At 44.0% G+C, this 20,133-nt stretch overlaps 1 protein-coding gene across 2 annotated transcripts; it reads left to right on the top strand.

Moving 5' to 3' along the window:
• The first annotated feature begins 2,914 nt into the window (after positions 1 to 2,914).
• On the top strand, positions 2,915 to 18,344 carry UTP25 (UTP25 small subunit processome component). 2 transcript variants are annotated; one of them, XM_066178358.1, is made up of 12 exons: positions 2,915 to 3,056; positions 4,267 to 4,306; positions 5,456 to 5,705; positions 6,455 to 6,661; positions 8,786 to 8,874; positions 10,270 to 10,680; positions 11,762 to 11,981; positions 13,994 to 14,196; positions 15,411 to 15,593; positions 16,228 to 16,340; positions 16,755 to 17,000; positions 17,798 to 18,344. In XM_066178358.1, exons 1-12 carry the CDS (start codon positions 2,956 to 2,958, stop codon positions 18,042 to 18,044), a joined length of 2,310 nt encoding a protein of 769 aa, XP_066034455.1. In that variant the 5' UTR covers positions 2,915 to 2,955; the 3' UTR covers positions 18,045 to 18,344. The 2 variants fall into 2 exon arrangements, with proteins under 2 accessions (XP_066034455.1, XP_066034456.1); XM_066178359.1 differs by lacking the exon at positions 2,915 to 3,056 and adding an exon at positions 3,667 to 3,785.
• The last annotated feature ends 1,789 nt before the right edge of the window (positions 18,345 to 20,133 follow it).

Raw genomic sequence — 20,133 nt, 5'->3', positions numbered from 1 at the left:
AGAATTCCAGTTTGAATATGAAAGGAGTGATGTATGGAAAGGGAAGAAATCAACTCCTTTCTTGCTACTCTCTGCCACAAGCCATTGTTGTAGCTTACACGTCTTTCTTTTCACTATATCCACAGAAGTGCATACAGTAAGTGAGCACTGAACTTCGTAAGCTATATATGACAGTCCATCGTGTAATTTACACTGCCTAAGTAACTTAGGGCAAAATGATTTGAAGTTTTAGCTTTCCTTTCATGAATTTGGATAGAAAGGGTGTGATCGACACATTTGTTCCAATTAAAACCATACACTAAAATGAAGAAAATCTCACAGAGGAAAGGGCAAAACCAGGGGTGGAAGAGCAGGTATGAAGAAAAGCATGAAAGGGAGTTGCTGCGAGACAGAAGAGTGAAGGCAATAAGCCAGGAAGGAGGAATCTGCTCTGTTGAGATTAGTAGAGTTCTCTAAAATAAAAGAAGTGGCTTTTATAAACCATCTGTCTCTGGAACGTCATGCAGATAAAAGTGCTGGAGATACACAGGTAGCAGCAGCAGACTTCTGCTGACGGGCTTTAGTTGCGGTTGCTGACAGAATGGGGTCAGCAGAACGGATTTCAAATAATGCAAGCTTTTCTCCTTCCTTTTCTTTCTGATATAATTGCTGGAATCAGAGATGCTGGTGCATAAGAAATCTGTAAAAAGAACATTGCTGGTGATATGTTACCATGCTAGCATCTAGGAGCTCCAGGGTGATTTTACAAGTTCATTTAAAAAATTTGATTTAAAATTTTCAAGTGGAGAGATGTAATTTAAGAAAGAGATTATCATATATATGAGTGGTTGCATGTTCACTGGTCTATGGGATATCAGCATCTGTGCTGCTTTACTGCCTGTGCCTCACCACAGAGAAGCTGAGGTGTTCATTTCCTGGGAAACACATCTTCTAAGACGCACATCAACGGAACCACAACGTTTTAAGTAGTTTAATCCTAAACACCAAGTACTGCCCAAGTAGGATCCTTCTCACACAAGGAATGGGGAGGAGGGAGGAAGGAGTTGGGCAGAAAGAGGGAAACAGTCCCAGGAATATCATTGGTTTCAATGGTTAAATTGAAGTCAGGATGGAGAAAGGGAGTGAGAGTAGACTTCAAGCTACAGAACCGAATCTTCTAAGCTGCTAGAAAAACTTTCCCATTCTGGTGAAAGGAAGTGTGAGTAAGTGGCCACAGAAGCAATGCTGGCATTCAGAACATCACAAAATAATGAGATCCATGCATTTTTAATTCATAAGGCAATATTAAAAAGCTGACAGAAACTCCACAAAGTAGTGTGAATTATCATCATAGCCAGAATTTTGGAAAGAGCGAACAACACTGGAGTCCAAGCTGCAGGCTTACTGTCACCAAGATCCTATATTTTTCTCTTTTTAATACACAATGCAATCCCCCCAAAGAGTCCCTGAGCTCTCCTGATTCAGCTCTGAACAGACTCTTGCTCTTCCTGCTGTCTCCCAATGCCAAATTGTAAGTCAACAAGAAACAATTTTGCAACATAAAAATATACTGCCTTTTCCACATTCCTGACAGAAGTGGGATTGATTGGCAATATTTTTCCTCTTGCAGAGCACGGCTGCCAACTTCACCGAAAAACCCTGGTAGTTGGAAATCGTTTATTTTAGTGTTGTTACATAACATGTTGGCTTTGACAGAACCTGCCAAGGGAATTTCTGCTGCTGGGCACGGCCAACTGCTGCAGCTCTCTGTGTGCTGCGGGGTACTGGGTAAAGCAGGTCGGCAGAATGGTTTGGTTTGGGACATTTTTCCCCCAAGCCAGAGGGGTTTATTGAAGGGACAGACCGTGGGATTAACAAAACGCAGGAGTAACTCCTGGAGGGTTCTATGTAAGTGAAGTGCAGTTGATGTGCTTGCTTACTTCAGTCAAATCCATGGGTGCCCTCAGGTCAAGATAGTCAAGAAGTTACAATCCAAATGCTAAACTCTTTTTCCCTAAAATATTCCATGCCTCCATCCTATTTGGAATTACGCTGCTCTCAGTTCTTGTACTCCCAGAGACAAACTGAAACCTATTGTGCGTGCTTTGCACATTACACCACCATTTATAGCCCCACGTTACTACAGAGGAGCTTCAGCTAGGTCATACAGAAACATGGGGAGATATAAGGAATACAAATAACTTTATTGCAAAGAACTGAAAATTAGGTTACTTTAGTTGACACAATGTATGGTTGCTTCTGAAGAACTATTTGTCTCCATATGCAGTAAAGAACGCTTAAGCAGCGCTCAGTAAGATTCGGCAGTGACATGTTAGAAGAGCCAGAATTTAGTGGGGTTTTATGTGGAGTTTTTGATTGCACCTTTTATAATAGGGCAGTCCGGACATAAAGGACTTGTGTTGCGTCTCTTCCTCTAGCCTGACTGTAGAGGTTTTCCCAGAAAACGTGTAGCTTTTAGCAAAGCACTGCAGATCATGGGTGCTGTAGCTCCAGCCGTGTCTACTGCGCTCGGTCAGCCCGAGAGCAGCGCGGGGCTGCGGGCTGCCGCTGCCCGCCCGCCGCCAACACGCTGCTCGCCGGCCTCACCGCGGCTCCGGCAGCGGAAACGCGTCACGGCCCGCACCAAGCTCGGGGTCGCGGGCCGCAGCTTCGGGACGGGGTTGAATTTGGGCATAGTCTGGGACAAGTGTTCCGTGCCGCTGCTTTGTGTTCCCCAGCGCGGTTCTCAGGCACAAACGCGCACCCGCCCCCGGCACGGCACGCTGGCCGCCGCCGGCGGGGCGAGGCGCGGCCCCTGAGCTCACCCCCGTCCGCCTCTCCTTCGAGCCGCCCGCGGCCCCGCCTTCCCGGGCTGCGACCCGCCCCGGCAGCCCCGGGCGGCGCCGGGCTGCGGGCGCCGCCCCGCCGGCCACAACGCAGCGCGCCGGGCACCCACGTGGAGCGGGCCGGGCCGCCATGGGCAAGCGGCGAGCCGGGCGGGAGCTGCTGCGCAGCCTGAGCAGGAAGCAGAAGAAGCACCTGCGGGAGTTCGGCGAGGAGCACCCGTTCTATGACAAGTGAGTGCCGGGCTGGGCGAGCCCGCGCGGGGCCGCCCCTTGGCCGCGGCTCGGTGCCGGGGCTGCAGGGCGCGGGAGCCCCGCTCAGCCCGGGGCCGGCCCGGGCCGTGGCCGCTCCCTCACTCCTCCCCTGCCGAGGGAAGGAGGGCAGTTGCTGCTGCATGGCGCTCTGCCGCTCCTGAGCCGGGAATCTCGAAAGCAGAACGGAAAGCAGGATGTCTCGGCTCGGATTTTCTTGCAACAAATGTAAACTCTTGCGGTGCGGCCCGGAGGCTGCCACGAGGAGTGCGGGAGCGGAGGAGTGCGAGGTGGGCTCCCGTTTTGATCCCGGGCCGGTCTCTTGGCATGTCAAGGTTCCAGCTTTCCCACTGTTTACTCCGTGCTCTTTCCTGATCTCGGAAAGGGTATGAAAATAGAGCAGCGAAGATGTGTGTGACAGGAGCCATTCCTTCTTCGGCAGGATGCCCGTCTGTCAAAAGGGCCGCGTTCCTTTTGTACCCACCTGTCAGCTTCTGAGGAAACAGCTGTTTAGTCCAGGTGCTGTGTGATCTGTGGTGCTGCTGTAAAGCCTTTAGGAGCAGGCACACAGTGTCTGCTGTTTGTGTGTCCCTTTGGACCCCCCTGGCCTGTGCGGATTGGGATGGAAGGCCTGCTGGAGGGAATGTCCTGTGTGTCACCCTGTACGGTGATGCTCAGCCCCACACAAGAATGTGTTTTGAAGGAATTGAGGTTAGTTTAAGCCCACCTTGCACAGTGGCTTGCATTGCAAGAATTGCAGTCCCAACGCTGGTTAATTAATGCTGGTTTCCCTTTAGTTTGTGTTTTTTCCCCACTTCACATGCCAATATTTAGCGCTGGAAGTAAGCCTCTGTCTCTTGGTTAACTTTTTTACAAACTACCCTTGTAGCTAGATTCTTTTAATTCCTTTTGAGACCTCATCTTCTGATTAACATTGGATTTTGCTTCAAAATTTTATTGATCAGCTGTAATGCCTGAGCACTTAGGCTTCATGTACAGAGGGTCGCATCACCGGAGAGGGTGACCCTTAAGGGTCTGTTTTCTTAGGGAGACATGTGTGACGGTTTGATTTTAAGCTTTCTTTCAACTTCTTTAAACTTGCATAACTGATCAATTCACTCTTCCCTTCTTTTCTTTCATCTGATATGTAACATCATTGGCAGAGTAAGGTACCTTAGTGCTTTCTTTTCAGGGTTTCTGGAAGACCAGAAGCAACTCAAATATGTGAACTGGTAAGGTATTTTTATTGCTTCCTTACTTTATCTTTGTGTAGTTCAGTGAAGTAAAAAACTTAGCATTTCATGTTTCCAGCTTATTTAGGCTGATTAAGTTGATTCACTTAGAAAAGCAGTATTTAGGAGAAAAAGATGAATGTAATTTTTGTGTGGCTCTGAATTGTTCTCTGTAATGTCTAACTCAAAACTGTAATACCATCAGAGGGCAGAAGCAGCAGGAAATAACAGCAGTTCTTAACTTTTTTGTGTATTACTTAATCACAGTTAAAATTAGATCATGCTTGAAGTTGTTTTAATAACGTTGATAAACTTCATGTTGCATGAGTTAGGAGACTTTGTTGGACAAAGAAATATGTTAATACTCATTCTTCTTCTTCTTCAGATTGCCAGTGCTTGATTTGGTAACCTCCTTTGTCATCAGATTAATACAATATTTCAAAGTTCTAATTTGGAAAAATGATTTACTCTGTTTCATTTGTTTCCTTTAGCAATTTTGTGCATTAATTTAGTATTTACTGACTTTTTTTCCTTTTGGGGCTAAATGAAACTAAGAAAGGAGTAAATGGTGTTGTGTTGATACTCGCAGTTTCACTGTAGTTTTGGCTATAATCTGGACATTGGTTTGTGCAAGCCCAGGACAGAACTGGCTCAAGTCTGACTTGCTCAAAGTAGAGCTGTACAGCTGAACCAAACCTGACCAACTCCCTGGGGAACCACTGTCCACCGACAGCTATTTCACTTACCTTCTTGAAAGCCAGAAGCATTTCCAGCATGCTGTCGCTTGTATTTCTACAATTTTCAATCTGTGTGTGGTTTTCTTAGAAGAATCTGGTGCTGGTTCAGTAAATGACTTGTCTGTGGAGATCAAATGTCCTCACTCAGCTGAGACTGAAAGCACTGGGTTTTGTGATGCTGCAAGTCAAATTAGTGCAGAAACAGGCACTTCAGTCTGCCTCCCAAGATGCTTTCAAAATCTAAATGGAGGTGTCCAGCATAATTACTGGCATAAAATAGTGGGTTTTGAAAAATCCCATTGCATCTATGAGAGGGGAAACATACTAGTGTAAAGTAGAGGTCAGGGTATTTGCCTGCTGCTTTATACGCTGTTCTCGTTGTTGCTGTTTACACTTGTGTTTTTCTTTCCAGTCCGAGGATTCCGATAAATCGAGTGCAGAAAGCGATTCGGAGACTGAAGTGGAGCGGGTCTCTGGGTACCATAAGCTCCTGGCTACCCTGAAGACCTCTCCTGAGTCTGAGAGTGAGGAAGAGGAAGACGAAAGTGAATCAGAAGAAGCTGAGGAAAGCGAGGTGGAAGCGGACAGCGAAGGGTCCCAGGAGGCTGGAGAAGGAGAGGGAGGTGAAGAAGATAAGAATGATGTTCCAGGGGAGGAAGAAGGTAGTTTGTCTTTTCCCATGCTTCTTTGGTAAACGTTGTTTGACTAATGTATGTTTTTAGCCAGGATCCCGGTGTAGATTGGCTTGTTGGCTGGGTGCTCTTCTGCCTTGGAGACTCTGTTGCTCCATTGGCTCTGTGTGGGTGGGAGCAGCAGCTGCTGAATGATTTAGCAGGGGAAAGGGTAGCTGTGCTCGTTTGCCGCCAGACAGCCTGCTGCTGCTTCCTCAGATGTTGTTTGTGCGGCAGCACAGAGGAAATCCACATGGAGCAGCAGACCAGGGGTTCTCACCCACTCGTGGGAGATGCAAGCTGTTCTCTTGAGCAGCATCTGGCTTGGCTGTGCCACCGAGAGGAGGGAAAGGTTTGTCTCACGGCACGGGAAGGAATATGGAAATTGGAAGGAAACCTCTGCCTTTACGGTGAGGTATCCTCATTCATGAGGATGCAAAGAAATGCTGGGAGAGAGGAGTCAACCTTTAATCATTTCCAGTTATGTGGGGTCTTTGGAAACTCAAAGTTAAATTCCTCAAACAGGTTGCTTCTTAATTTTGTCGGGGGGACCACATTTTTATGTTACGTAACATTTGGCATGCTAGCCAAAAGTCATCTTTATGGTAGAATACAAAGCCTGCTTGTATCTTTTTTGGTAGAGTTTTGGGAGAAAAAAATCAGTAACTCAAAGGGAACAACATCTAGAGACAGTAACTTTTCCTGGAGAAAATAACCTGTTTCTTTCTAACAATTGACAGCCCCAGACACAGCAGAGCAGATGCTCGGCCAGGAGCAGGCTGATGGCACAGATAGCTCTTGTGACCCACGTCATGGAGTCATTGAGGAGTTTACTGATGTGAAACACGAATCTGAGTTTAGCTTGGAAACCAATTTCATGGAAGAGGAGAGTGGAGATTGCAATGCAGATAGGACAGACAGCAGTTCTTCACAAGCTCGTGCAGAAGGTAAGGCTGTGTGTTTGTGTTTAAGGATCTGCCTTTAGAGGAATATCTGGAAACATGTTTAAATTGTCCAACACCCTAGTGATAGGCTGTCCAGCTTCTGAGTTCTTCCACTACATTATTCATGGTACTGCCCACACGTCAGCTGGTTACATAAGGGACCCGTAACACTAATGCAGCTGTGTTGCTGAACCATTTGTTCTCAGGAGCTCCTGGGGACTGGGATTCATGTGGGGTTTCTGCTGTGACTGGTAAAGCTTGAAGTATCAAGAACTAGAAAAGTGTGTGGAGGGTGTTATCTTGTTCTCCTGCTTTAATAATAGTTTCAAAAGCCACTGTAATACAAAGAGCTCTGCAAGCCTGCACTTGACTAGGGAAGATATTCTTGGCACAAACAGCACAGGAGATAATCACAGAGCTGACCTGTGAGGGCATCCTTCACATCTCAGCGGAGTTAGAGGTCAGATTCTGAGAAGCTTGGAGCAGCCACAGTAATTTAGACAAATGCTCAGCACTCTCAGAACTTTGAAGGTTATGCAGAGGAGTCTGCACCAGGATCAGGAGAGTCTGAAGCATCAGGGAAGCACATGTAGTGTCTTTTAAGGGTGTATCCCAGAACCTCAGTGCACTGATGGATGCATCTGAAGCTCCGGTGTTGGAGTTGTCCCACCATATGTAACAAAATACCTGTGTTGCAGGGGTGTGATCCTTCGTGGTCCTTCAGGGACATGGCACATGCTGGCTCTTGCACAGCTTCTGCTCATATTTAATGTTCTGTGCCTTTAATATCAGATGGCATAGTTTGAGAGAGAGAAATATGTTTGTAGCATCCCTAGTGATGCTGGCTTGTCATCTTGGAGCAGCAGCTGACATTAGATCTGGGAGGCAGCCTGGGTGATACATGAAATGTGTGGAAGCATCAAAGGGCCATGTGATAGAAAAAACAGCTCGTTCTTGTTACCATGAGAATATGACTTAGGCTGTTGGCATTGCATTTTAATGAGAACAGTAGCTCTCCAACTGCATGCTAAGTATCCTAACAGCTTTGTTCCACCTATAAATGATGCACTTCTTCTCAGTGGGTTCTTGTAGCTTGGGAGTGTCTTTATATCTATTGCAGAAAATGAATCACCTAAGATAGCAGAAAGGGGATGAATTTCTACTCTAGTCCTGTGGTCACTAAAATTCCTGCAAATGCATCCCATTACTCCTTCTACTTTATTGGGAAAAGGCTGGAATCAGTAAAACTCAACTGATGACAAACCCTGCAGTACAATTAAATGATATCCAGTTAATTTGCATTTCTGGAAAGATTTTCTCAAATTTTTTTTCAGTGTCATGATCAGTAAATGTCTTGACTTTTGCCTGGATAACTTGTGTGGGGGCTGGATATTTGTTGGCAAGCACCAGTGTTCCCTAATTAGTTTTCTTTATGCAGCGAATGCTGCTGTGCTGCAAGCAGGATACAGGGCTTGGCTTTCAAAATTAACTTTGCATGTGACTTTGTGCATGCCAATGTCTTTGAGTATAATGTGATTTAGCAGTTCTTTGCCTCTCCTTTCCTTTCGAAAAAGAAATACTGATTAGATAAATCAGACTTTCTCTCACTCCAGGCAATTTTTGCACCCTCTTCTCCAAAACTCACCTAATATTTCTCTGCTTTATTACAAATGGTGTTCATATCACTGGCCAAAGCCCTGGGCAGAACTGTTTGTAAATTAGGAAGGTTAGCAAGTTCACTTGGGACTTTACTATTGACAGCCTTTTTCACCTGCAAGCAATGGACATGTCAGAGCTTGAGGCAAAAAATTGCCACTGTTTTCCACTACTTATTGTACATATTGTTTTCCTGTCTAACATTTGATTAGTGCTTGAAAATTCTAGTACTTCCATAAGTGCTTCTTTTTCTTTTTTAAAAGCAATCTGTCAAATCTGTTCTCTCTGTTCTTTGCAGAGAGAATTTGACATCCTTTCTCTCATCTCCAAGTGCTTTGAAATAACTAGTTTTAATTGTGGTGTTGGCCAGCATGGAAACTGTTCATCTCATTTGCAAATCCTTTCTGCAACTTGATTCTTCTATTAGCTGCAATAGTTCTCAGGCTATTTTTTTGTTGTTACTGTAAATAGATCCATTTAAACAGCACATGGACAAAGAACTCGAAGAAAAGGAAATAGAGAAAATGTCTACACTTCCTAAAACTTCAAGTCAAAGCCAGGTAATGATGTTCTGTAGCCATCCAGCATTTCTAAAGAGGCATGGATTAAAATAATCCTCTTTTTATACAGGTGAAGTAGATTGCAATTGTTATTATTAGCTGCTGGCACTAGAATTATCGAGATTTTGTCACTGTGTTGTTGAACAGTTTTTGTCTTCACTTACTGCTGAGCAAGAGTTGAAATGTGAAGTCTGCTGTTCTGGAGGCATGAGTGACACATCTGAAACACGTGTCTAAAGTGAAAACTGTAGAGTTTGAGCTGTAGTCCCAAAACCTTGACAAGGGGTGGAAACAGGGCTTGTTTCTGAGTGGTGACAGCACAGTGCCGGGGGTATGCTCTGCAGCTGAACTTCTGCAGCTAAACTTTAAAAGTGTACTTCATGTACACTTTTAAAAGCACTTGTGATACACTTTCACGTTCTTGCTTCAGAATGGCTCTGTCCCTGTACACATTTACAAGCCACTGAAGGGGACTTTATTACTTATAGTACTTTATTACTTAATTCTGGCAATAATATGTGAATTACAGTACCAGAAAACCACCTCGTTGCTTGATGGGAGAATATTGGCTTTCAAAATACTCATTTTTAGACAAACTTTGCTTCATAACTTTTCCACATCTGATTTTGTTTTGGAGAGTTGCCTCCCATTCTGGTCAGCCATATGTTGGGTGACATTCACTGGAAGATATCCAATGGTTAGTTAGTCAGAGAGAAAGCTGTGATTTTTTTTTTTTTCCTTTTTTGAAATTTAATTTACTTTTTTGGCACATCGTGGCCGAAATTACCAGTGCAACCTGAAGCAATGCATGATATATCTTTGCTTAAATTGGTGTAGCTACGTTACAGGGACAGTTGGGGACAACTTGCATGGCAGAAGGCTCAAAGTTTAGTTTTCCCCTACTACACTGATAGCTGTTCAAAATCAGGCAGACACCCAACAAGACTGCTTTTAACAACTGAATCACAACTTCTGGGATTAGCCCCTGATGGGTTTGTTTTCTTCTTTGGTCAAAGTACATACCTCAGTGGGGCCAATTGGTAAGCACAGTTGGACTCCAGGGTTTTCACCTTGTCCCTGGTTTGAGCCACTGATTTGCTGGGTGGGTTAGGGAGAAAATTCCTCAGTTTCCTCTGGCATGGGAACAGTTACAGACACACCGATGCAAAATCCATCCAGATCTACCAAGCTGAAATTTACTGTTATTTATCCTGGAAGACTTTTAAAGAGATTGCATATTGGAAAAAAGGTTTCCACTTGTATTACGAAAAGATAATTTTCTTAATTTCATGAACTTGATTAAAGTTGATATCACCAGCTGTGGTGATATGCTTTCAAGTGTGCAAGGTTTGGTACATACGACTCCTCAGTGTTGTTGGCTTCTTTTTTTTTCAGTGGCCAAGGCTGGGTCAACTAATCTTTTCTTCCACTTTGGAGAAACATAAAACTTTGAAAGCAGACAAAGAAGTTGATGTGAAACAGCTTCACCTCCACAAGCCTTTGGAATCCACTTGGCCTAAAGTGAATAAACCATTTCTGTCTGCAGGGGACAAACCAACTGATTCCTCTTTTACCCCATTACAAAGAGAGCTCTTCTGTATCATGAATTCATACCGGGATTTGTTCTATCCGGAGAGAAACGCTTTAACAAATGGAGAGGAGATCCGGCACACTTACTGCCTGCATGCCCTGAACCATGTCCTCAAGGCCAATGCCCAGGTGCTCAGCAACAATGCCAAACGGAGGGATCGAAAGCCAGGGGCTGACACCGATGACCATAGGGATCAGGGACTCACCAGGCCTAAGGTGAGAGAGCTCTCATTCCCTGATCCCCACCCTGGCTGCCTGCTCCGGCTGTAGGAACATCCTGGTAGTTCATCCACAAGTATTTCTGTTGCTGCTCTCTCAGGTGTTATGTTCCTGGGCATATGCTTTTCTACATCTCTTTATCATGCCTGGGAGTTGTCTGTTCTCCATGGCAAGGGAGAATGCCGTATGAGAATCAGTGAGCTCAGGGTTATTAGCCAGCCTGGTTCTGTGCCAAGCCAAGCCATGAGTTTGACTTATCTCTTTTTTTTGTCCCCCTATCACCACAGACTGACAAGTTTTCCTGCTTCCGTGCTTAAATCTGCCGGTGCAGACAAGTGCCTTCACATCAATCTTCGTTATCAGTGCAGGTAGTGTAGGCTGTCACTCAATGTGGGATGTGCCAGAAATTCTTTTGTCCTTAGGCACTTGTAAGGATTTGCCTGCATGGAAGGATCTTTCTGTACCTGGGAGTACGTCAGGGAATCCCAGCCCCACTGTCAAGGCCACCGGTTGTAGCTGGGGAAGTGGGCCCCAAACCAATCCTCCATGGATTCACAGCATGCTGTAGTTGATAACCAGGTGGATTCAGCTATGGCAGCCTGTCACCAGTGTGCCAGCTGCCTGTTGAACAGTTCCAGAGTTCAGTGGGTTTCAGTGTTTGCTGCGTGCCTGGCAAATCTTTGAAGTTTCTGTGTTGACTCCCCAATTAGCCATTTCTATTTTGGCGTTCTGTGCAGAGACTATTGCCCCCCATCCAAGAGGCAGCCCTTGACCCTGTCTCTGTGTCACAGGAGCTCTTGCTTGCTTGGGGGTTAGGGAGGACAGGAGAACGTGCTTCGTTTTCAGTTCCCCTGTACTGGTACCTGAGTGAGCTGGGGAACCAGGCTGAGCTGCTGGCCATGACCAGTTCAGGAGCACTGCATCCCAGTGCATCTTCCCTCCCTGCTGTTTGTCAGAATGCTTTTGTTTGATTGTTGATCACGGGGGCAGATCCAAGCCAGAAGTTTAATCAACGTGCACTTAATGGCAAGGGTTTGTATTGTATGGGTTATTCTCTTGTATCTGTTGACCTGCACAGGTGCTGATGGTCGTGCCCTTCAGGGAATGTGCTCTGAGGATTGTGCACATTCTCATCAGCCTCCTCGAGGTGAATGACAAGAAAAAAATAGATGTAAGTAATAAAAAGCGCTTCAAAGGGGAGTTTGGCTCTGACCCAGAGGAGAAACCTCCCAACCTGAAAAGACCAGAGGATTATGAAGCCGTCTTTGCTGGCAACATTGATGACCACTTCAGGATTGGTAATGACCTACTGAACACATGATTTTTAGCTTGTACAGAACTGCTAAGTAACAAATTTTTCCCAAATGCCGAAGAGTTATCAGGGCTGGAAGTTCTGGTCAGACTCTGGGCTGTGTGGTACTCCTGCTGGTTTTGCCCTGGCAACCTGGATTTCTCTGAAAATCTTTCTTGCCTTGCCAGAGCTTAAAAAAGAGGAGAAAAATAGAGAAGTAATTACTTTCACATCAAGTTCAGAATCATTTAAAATGCAATGACAGCAGCTTTATTCTAACAGGACTGCCCACACCTCATTTTGAAGATAGCCTTGATTATGCAGCAAAATCTTTTCATGTTATAAAAAAGAAAATCTTTAGGGTTTAATGAGCCTGTTCACAATGTCTCATGTAACGGTTGGAACAAAATTAAAGCTCAATACTGAGCAAAGCAGTTTTCTGCTGTGCTTCCCATGGTTTTCATGGAAGCAAATGGGTAGCCAGCAAGTAGGAGTGTTGGACAAGCAGAAAATGTGAGACTGTTTCATAATATTGTAATCTTATGCTGTTTAGTAACTCAGTATGCAGAGTACTAGCTAGTGGCTTGGTTCCTGGAGCTGCTAAGATGAGAAGGCAATTTTTCTGACTGAACTTGACAGATCAGAGGCTTTTGAAATACTGCACCTTGAAAGATAAATTGGCACCCCAAGAAATGTAATGATACAGTGGAAGATGTGAGCGGGTTGCACTCAGTCTTTCTTCCTTCCCAGTGAATATTTCTCAGGCTGAGAGCATCTTACTTTCAGTAGCATAATAATTTTCCTTTTAGTCCTCTCCCATACCACTCTGCTTGTTCCACTTACTAAGTGTTAAGAAATGATTGAAGAAACTTTCAGTGTTGTTAACTTGCAGAAGCAAATTATAGAAGCAGAATAATTTCTCTTTCTTACTGTGCTGCACACCCTGTTACTTCTGCACAAAGATCTAATTTAAAGCACATTTGTTATGCCTTACTGAAACCACCACTCTTTCACATTTTTAAACAGAAAAAAGACTTCATGTTTCTAAACTGTGTATATGCTGTGACAAGTGATATCTTCTTCCTGGAAATTCAACCAATTGAACCTTTCTTTTTTTCTTTCTTTTTCCATTTTTATTCTTTGGGTTGAAATAGACAGCAAGAGGGGTCCCTACTGCTTTCTCTGAAATTCTTGGTAGGGCCTTCAGCTCTACCTGTGCAATCTGACTTCACATTGTCAGGGAGAGAACTTGGAGAGACTTTGTTGGGCAGATTGAAGGGGGTGGTTTGAATGTGGTCTGGACTAGCTGCATTTTTAAGACCAGAAAACTGTTAGTTCTAGAAATACTGCCATGTAGTTATAACACAAACTCCTTTGATTCCTTCCCTTTCGTGTCTGTAACATGAGAGGTGATGCATAAACTGGTTCAGAATGTACCCTGCAACACGTGGTGTGAGGAGCAGTGTAGGTGCAAGACTTTAGTCACTGTAACGTGAAGAACCTTGTCCTTTGAGGTTTAGTAGCAAATCTTTCAGCCCTGTGAATAAAGGCAGTTGATAGTCAAGAGATCCACCCCAAATCTTTCATGACAGATTAAAGTAACAGTTATTATAATAGCCAAAGGCAGAGACCAAAGTTCAGGATGCAGGGAGAAAGTAGTTAATCATTTCTGCATTTCTTTTTTCTCAAGTTCTTCAGTCTCATTCCCCTGTTCAGCAGAAAATCAAAATCAGTATGTTTCAGTTAAAAATTTTCATTCAGATTATAAAAAATCTTTTAAAAAATAATACAGAAATGCTTTGCCAACTGCATGAAAATTTTCCAAATGCTTGTCAAATGGGGGTAGGATGGGTAAGCACTTTTTGGGGAAAGGAGAGTTTCAGACAGATTAGTTGGGTCCAGCTATTTTCATCAGTGTGGGGAGAGGGAATGGGGAAAATTACTATTCTAGAGCCTCCTGGAAGAATGTGGTTGATAATTGATGTTAACTGAGAAGTTGCTGTTGGTGATGTTGCACAGGGGTTGCAATCCTGCAGAAGAGCATGAGACTCTACGCACCCTTCTACTCCTCAGACATCATCATTGCCTCTCCCCTGGGCATCAGGACTGTCATTGGTGCAGAGGGGGAGAAGAAGAGAGACTTCGATTTTCTGTCATCAATAGAAATCCTCATAATTGATCAAGCAGACATTTACCTGATGCAGAACTGGGAACATGTTCTGGTGAGTTTTCCATATATGTGTTCATTTTTGTGCTGTGTCTTGCTGGTCTGATGTTACTCACTTTTGGCAGTGAGCACTATTGCTGTTTTTTACTGACTTGATTCTAGACATAGTTGCTCCTTTTTTTTTCCTTCCTCCACCCTGATATTTTCCTTATACTAAGAATATTCTTTCTACAGCTTTGGGTAGTATTCAGGGCATGTTCTCTCTAAAACTTAGTTTGATGCTTTAGTAGTATACTTCATCAAGGGGGTTTTTTTGACAGTTTTAATTATCTTGCAGCATGAGAATGATGATTCCTTTAATCACATCTGGGAGAAATTATGCCAGCTGTCTGACTGCCCAGTGTCTCAGTCAGATTGCAGCCACGTGAGGAATGTGTGCAGCCTAATTCAGGTTCCCCCAGAAAGCAAGAGGAGCTGGTCATGTCTCCACTGACTGCAGACATACTAAGCATTAGTCATGTCCAGAATTAAACAGTATGAAGAGTTTCCTGTACATTTAATGCAAATAGAGCTCTTGGTTTGTGGCTAGTCTGCAGCAGTACCCCTGCTTTTTGACCTTTGGTTAATAGAAGTTTTCAGGATTGAGATGGCAGGATTTTCTTTTCAACATAAAAACACCTCTGAGGTACCTGGACCAGAAATTTTGACTACATGATGTCACTCTGCATTTTGGATGAGTCCAGAACGTCTTCTTTCCTCAGAAGCTGCAGAAAGGGCACATGAGCCTACACAATATCCAAGGAATGAGTCTTGGAGCCTGCTGTTTTTCCCTTTAGGTGCAACAGCCTGAGAAGTGGTGGCAGGGATGCCAGTCCTAGGCATTGTTCCCTGAGGACAAAATGCAGTGAATTTCTTCAAACTCTCCCTGAATGTGAGGAGAGCTGAGCTGTGCTTGGGCTTCTTGCAGCTCAGAAACCTTGGGTCCATTGACTTCAATACAAACAAATCCATTATTCTTGCCCCAGGAGAAGGTTAGAAGGTTACTGTTGCTGGTGACTAAAGAGATGGTAGCTTTCAGTTCTGTGGCAGGACATCAAGTAAATTGCTCTTGCTGTGGTCAATAAATTCCAGACAGTGGTGTCTTGGGAGATGCTGCTTGTTTATATTCTGTACTGCCTTGCTGGTCCCTGCCCTCTTTCCCACTGCAGTTAAGGCTTTTGCAGGCAGTCAGGGTTGTCAGCAGTGATGTGCCTCCATCTGTCTGTGCAGCACCTGATGAAGCACATTAACCTGCTGCCTCTGGATTCCCACGGGGTGGACTTTTCCCGGGTGCGGATGCTGAATCTCAACAACTGGTGCAAGTACTACCGGCAGACGCTGCTGTTCAGTGCTCTGCAGGACCCCCAGATTAACTCGATCTTCAACAAACACTGCTTCAATTACGTTGGGCAGGTGAGTAGCTGGAATGCTGGTGTGGAAGGGATGGGGAGAGGAAGAGAAAACCCAACATGGGGGTAAATTCTGCAACTCAGTTGCTGAAAGACTGTGTGTGCATATCGTTTCCCTCACCCAAATGTTTCAGTCTGAATCTCCATGACATTACATACTGTGCCAGAGGCATGAAGAACTGCTCCTCATGCAGTGATGCTTATTTGATACTTTTCTTTCGTAGTAGCTGCTGTTTCATGTCAGAAGTTGGATTTTTTTTCCTAATTTGACAGACTGAAGTTATTTTGTCCTGCTTATTTGATTGTTAAATGAAGAGTTCATCTGCTTCCTTTTTTTATCTCCTACTGTGTAAGATGCATGAACTGTTAGTATTTTGAAAGAAACAGGAAAAGTGAAAACTTCAGGAGACCATCTCATGTATACAGGATTCAGGGCATAAGCAGTCATCGTGTATTTAACAGACCTGGTGTGTCTATCATGACTGTAGTTCTATATTGGAGCTTTCTTAAAAACAGCCTTGTGCACTGTTTTTCTTAAAAACAGCCTTGTGCTGTCAGATGGGAGCTGTGGAATGCTGGCTGCAGCATGCCTGCCTTTGGAATGCTGCTTCCCTAAACAACCTACCTCCTTCTCACAGGTGGCCATCCGCAACGTGCCCCTCACTGGCTCCATCAGCCACGTTGTGGTCCAGCTTCCTCATGTTTTTCGGAGATTAGAAGCTGACAGTGTAACTTCTGTGATAGATGCAAGGTACTGTGTGTCTCAGGCTGTTTTGCTGTGCCCTAATGACTGACTGCAGTTTCAGATTGAGTGGAGCATACTGCAGAGCACACTGTGGGTTCACCACAGAAGTACTTCTTTGTTAGTCCTCAGGTGTAGGCTGGGCTCTGCACAGGCACACAGTGGGGAATACTGGCCTCCTTGCCAAAGGCGCTGGAGAATACAGTCTGGGGAAGGAATACCAATCTCTACCATAATTATGTAGTGCTGGTAAAGCCTTTTATCTTCTACACACGTAGAAATGCTGTGAAGTTAAAAGAAGGAAAAATGTAGTGAAAATCTTCAGCAATCTCTTGTTTGATGATATTCCTGTCTGAGCTCATGTCAGTATTAGAAAGCTGAAGTTTAACTCTGGTTAAAATGTATTTGTTTTTTTTAACTGAGGTTTCAGTTTTTCATCGACAAAGTCCTGCCCGAGTACCGCGACGCCATCATGTCCCACACGCTCATTTACGTCCCGTCCTACTTCGACTATGTGCGCCTCCGGAACTACTTCAAGAAGGAGGACCTGAATTTCACTCACATCTGTGAGTACACCAAGAAGGCTGCTGTCTGCAGAGCAAGGCGCTTCTTCCTCAAGGGAGAGAAGCAGTTTTTATTGTTCACTGAGCGTTTCCACTTCTACAAAAGGTGAGTTGGGGACCGAGTTTTCCCTCTGAGTTGTGTGTGTGCTGTTCTGAAGGTCGAGTCTGACCTTAGTCACAGATGGGCTGTGCTGCTTTTTGAATCTGTTGGATCCCTCTGAGGACTTCTTTGACTGAAGTAAGAGGTGTTAAGTTTACTTTTAAGTCTTTGCTTGTTGTCAGCAGTCCCTTTGCAGAGACTGTTATATTTTGTCATGAGCAAAGCTTTATTCAGGAAGGTAAGTGCTGCCAAGTTCCAGTGATGTCAGGAAAGGATGATACAGCCTACAAATGGGATTCACTGGGCCTTTTATATGTGTTCATCTGTGCCACAGTAACTGTATAAAATTTTGGAAGGAGTATATAATTGGTTCAATAATGCAATACAGCAAACTGAAGCCACTTGGAAAATTTGCTTCATCCTGACTGGAGCTGTTTACGAGTTCCTAATGGAACAGATTTTTTTTTCTGTTTTGGCAAATTCAAAAAGTTTCATGAGGCTTGGTCTGATCAGGCTTCACTGTATTAAAATCCAAGCTGAAGAGACTGACCACTTCATAAATTGGTGCTGGTTAGTACTTTAGAGGAAGTCATTGTGCCTGGCTGTGTGAGATTTTCCCCCTAAATTCCACTTAACTGTTTAGTCTTCAGTCTACACAGGGTTTGTAAAGTTGAGCTACAGCTGCAGATGATGTTCATTGAGATTGATGGAAACTAGAAGACTTGATAGAGGATTGGTGTTTTTACATGCATATTACGTAAAATTTGCCTCAAATTTTTTGGTTTTTGTTTTTTCTGCTACAGGTATACAATAAAAGGCATTAGGAACCTCATTTTCTATGAGTTACCAACATACTCCCACTTCTACAGTGAGATTTGTAACATGCTGAAGGCCACAGACAATGGGGTGGATGCTACTTGGACGTGTACCGTGCTCTACTCCAAGTATGATGCTCAGAAATTGGCTGCAGTGGTTGGCATAGACCGCACAGCTCAAATGCTACAGTCCAAGAAAAATGTGCACCTCTTTGTTACAGGAGAAAATGATTAAGTGATTCTACAGACTGGATGATTGGATGGACCTGCATTTTACTCCTAATGCAGATTTTTATGTTGCTTTTAAAAAAAGTATTAAACTTTTTACTCCCTTCTGTTAAATATTCTGTTGAAATTCTTTGTATAGCATTAAATTTTGTATTTCAGTACTCTGCCCAACAAGAAACGAAGGATGTCATTCAAAAAAACAGGGCTTAGGAGGTGTTTTCTATGTAGAAACAAAATCAATCCAGAACTATTTTTCTTGTATATTAAAAAGCTCATTGGTCAGTAAAGACTTATGCAGTGATAAATAGCTTTTGATTGGACTGTTTCATTTCATTTTCAGGTGTAGCAAACTCACCTTCTTTTCTCCAAGGGAAGTCTTTCTTCTTGACTAGGATAAGAAAAATGCCCAAATATTTAATGAGTCACTATTCTGAAAGCCTACACAAGGGACGTGCAGGCAAGGCCTCTATAGACAAGTGTGTTGCTGAATGAGAGTTGGACTTGCTTCAAGTTGACACTTGGGAGAATCCTTAAATGTGTTTGGGTAGGAGCGCTATGGGTTTGTGTTTTTCCTGGAGTGACCTAAATATCTCTGCCTCCTATTGCCAGAAGACCCTCTGGCTGCTCAGTTTAACCAGAGATAAGTACAAAACCAGGGGATAGAGTTGCAAATGCCCATGGAATGGTATCTGGCACCACAGGTGGAGGTGAGGTGGTTGGTTTGTCTGGTTTTCCTCCTGATGGTTGCATATACACAACATGGAAGCATCATTGTGCTGCGTTTTTCCTTTTTCTTCTTCCAGGAAGCTAAGTCTGATTTAAAGGGAGCTAAAAGTAGAAGGATTAGTTTTTGTAAGCACGTGCTAGGACTGCAGGAAGATTGTTCTCTGGAGGAGCAGGTGAGCCCTGCGTCAGCCCAAATGCAAGAAGGAAACATCCTGTAATAGGCTTTGAGGGAGTTCTTGTCTAGGAGGCTTAAATAAATACACCAAAGTGAAATGCACTCCTTGAGTAAATGAGGCACATACGTTCTGCCAGTTTTTGTCATATTCCTGACTCCTGTATTCCTCAAACTGAGTAGTTGTCATTTAGTGGACATGTAAATCCATGCAGTTCCTTGCTTTGCATGTTAAGTAATGTCTGTTAATTTTACATACCTCTGCTATAGCATGCAAGAATTAAGAGCCAGCCCCAGCAAACTTTTCCTGGTGGACATCTGTCTCCTGTACAGCACAGAGCGGGATTTTTTTATGGCTCAGGCTGGATGTGAGAGAATTATGGCTGTGCACATGAAAACAAGCCCACAAAATAGGATTAAGGAATTTCCTTTCCACACCGGATGTACTTAGCAGAGATAATAGCTGACCTCTGAGGAAGCTAAAGTGGGATAGCTGCTTAGGGAGATAACATGATGCAGTGCAGCTCCTGTTTAAAGAAGCAGCAAGAGTATTGTGCCAGAGCCTTAACTCTGCAAGGATTTTCCTGCCCGCACTGAAATTAAAAGCAAAGTGCCTTGATTGGGAGTAAGGCCAGACTGTAGACTGAGGACCTCATGATTTTTTTTATCAGCTACCTGGGTTTGTTCCTAAGACAAGCATACTTGGAAATTTGAAATGTGTATACCAGTGTCACATTTCTGATGTTGATTACTAATTATAACTCACTGATTGCCAAAGCAGTTTGTAAATGCCTCTTCACTGCCTTCAGTAGGTGCTCAGAGCTGTCAGCATAGAGCCTTGGAGAGCTCTTGCGTGAGGGTTTTGTACCCTGACAAATTCTTACTTGCCTTAGTAGGGAGCCTCATCAGCCAGTAGTGATCTTAAGCAGGAATTCCGTGTAGCAGCCTGTGGTAGTGGGTCAAACAGGTTTGCTGATATGGGGAGCTCTGTACTGGTGTGAAGGTCCCTTTTTTATCATCTTAAATAATTCCCTGGTGCAGGGGTTTGTCCAAGACTTGTTCCAGAGGCAGTGAGTTACTGGGGGATGATGAGCACCCAGGTCAGAGTTTGGCCCATCCTGGATGTGTGTTCATGGATACAAATCGTTTGTTTGCTGGAACAACTGCTAGCTTCACATGAGTTACTTTAAAGCCCATC

The sequence above is a fragment of the Chamaea fasciata genome, unplaced genomic scaffold (assembly GCF_029207755.1).
Source record: "Chamaea fasciata isolate MVZ Bird 193981 ecotype frontalis unplaced genomic scaffold, bChaFas1.0.hap1 SCAF_3, whole genome shotgun sequence".
NCBI classification, from domain to species: domain Eukaryota; kingdom Metazoa; phylum Chordata; class Aves; order Passeriformes; family Sylviidae; genus Chamaea; species Chamaea fasciata.
The sequence above is the reverse complement of the archived record's forward strand: the minus strand, read 5'-3'. Positions and strand labels throughout refer to the sequence as shown.

Bases quoted from the DNA above. Each gene is read 5' to 3' on its own strand.
- UTP25 (XM_066178358.1), top strand. From the start codon at position 2,956: ATGGGCAAGCGGCGAGCCGGGCGGGAGCTGCTGCGCAGCCTGAGCAGG. The intron at 10,681-11,761 runs GTGAGAGAGCTC...TGACCTGCACAG, and splicing joins AGGGACTCACCAGGCCTAAG to GTGCTGATGGTCGTGCCCTT. The intron at 16,341-16,754 runs GTACTGTGTGTC...TTTTTAACTGAG, and splicing joins ACTTCTGTGATAGATGCAAG to GTTTCAGTTTTTCATCGACA.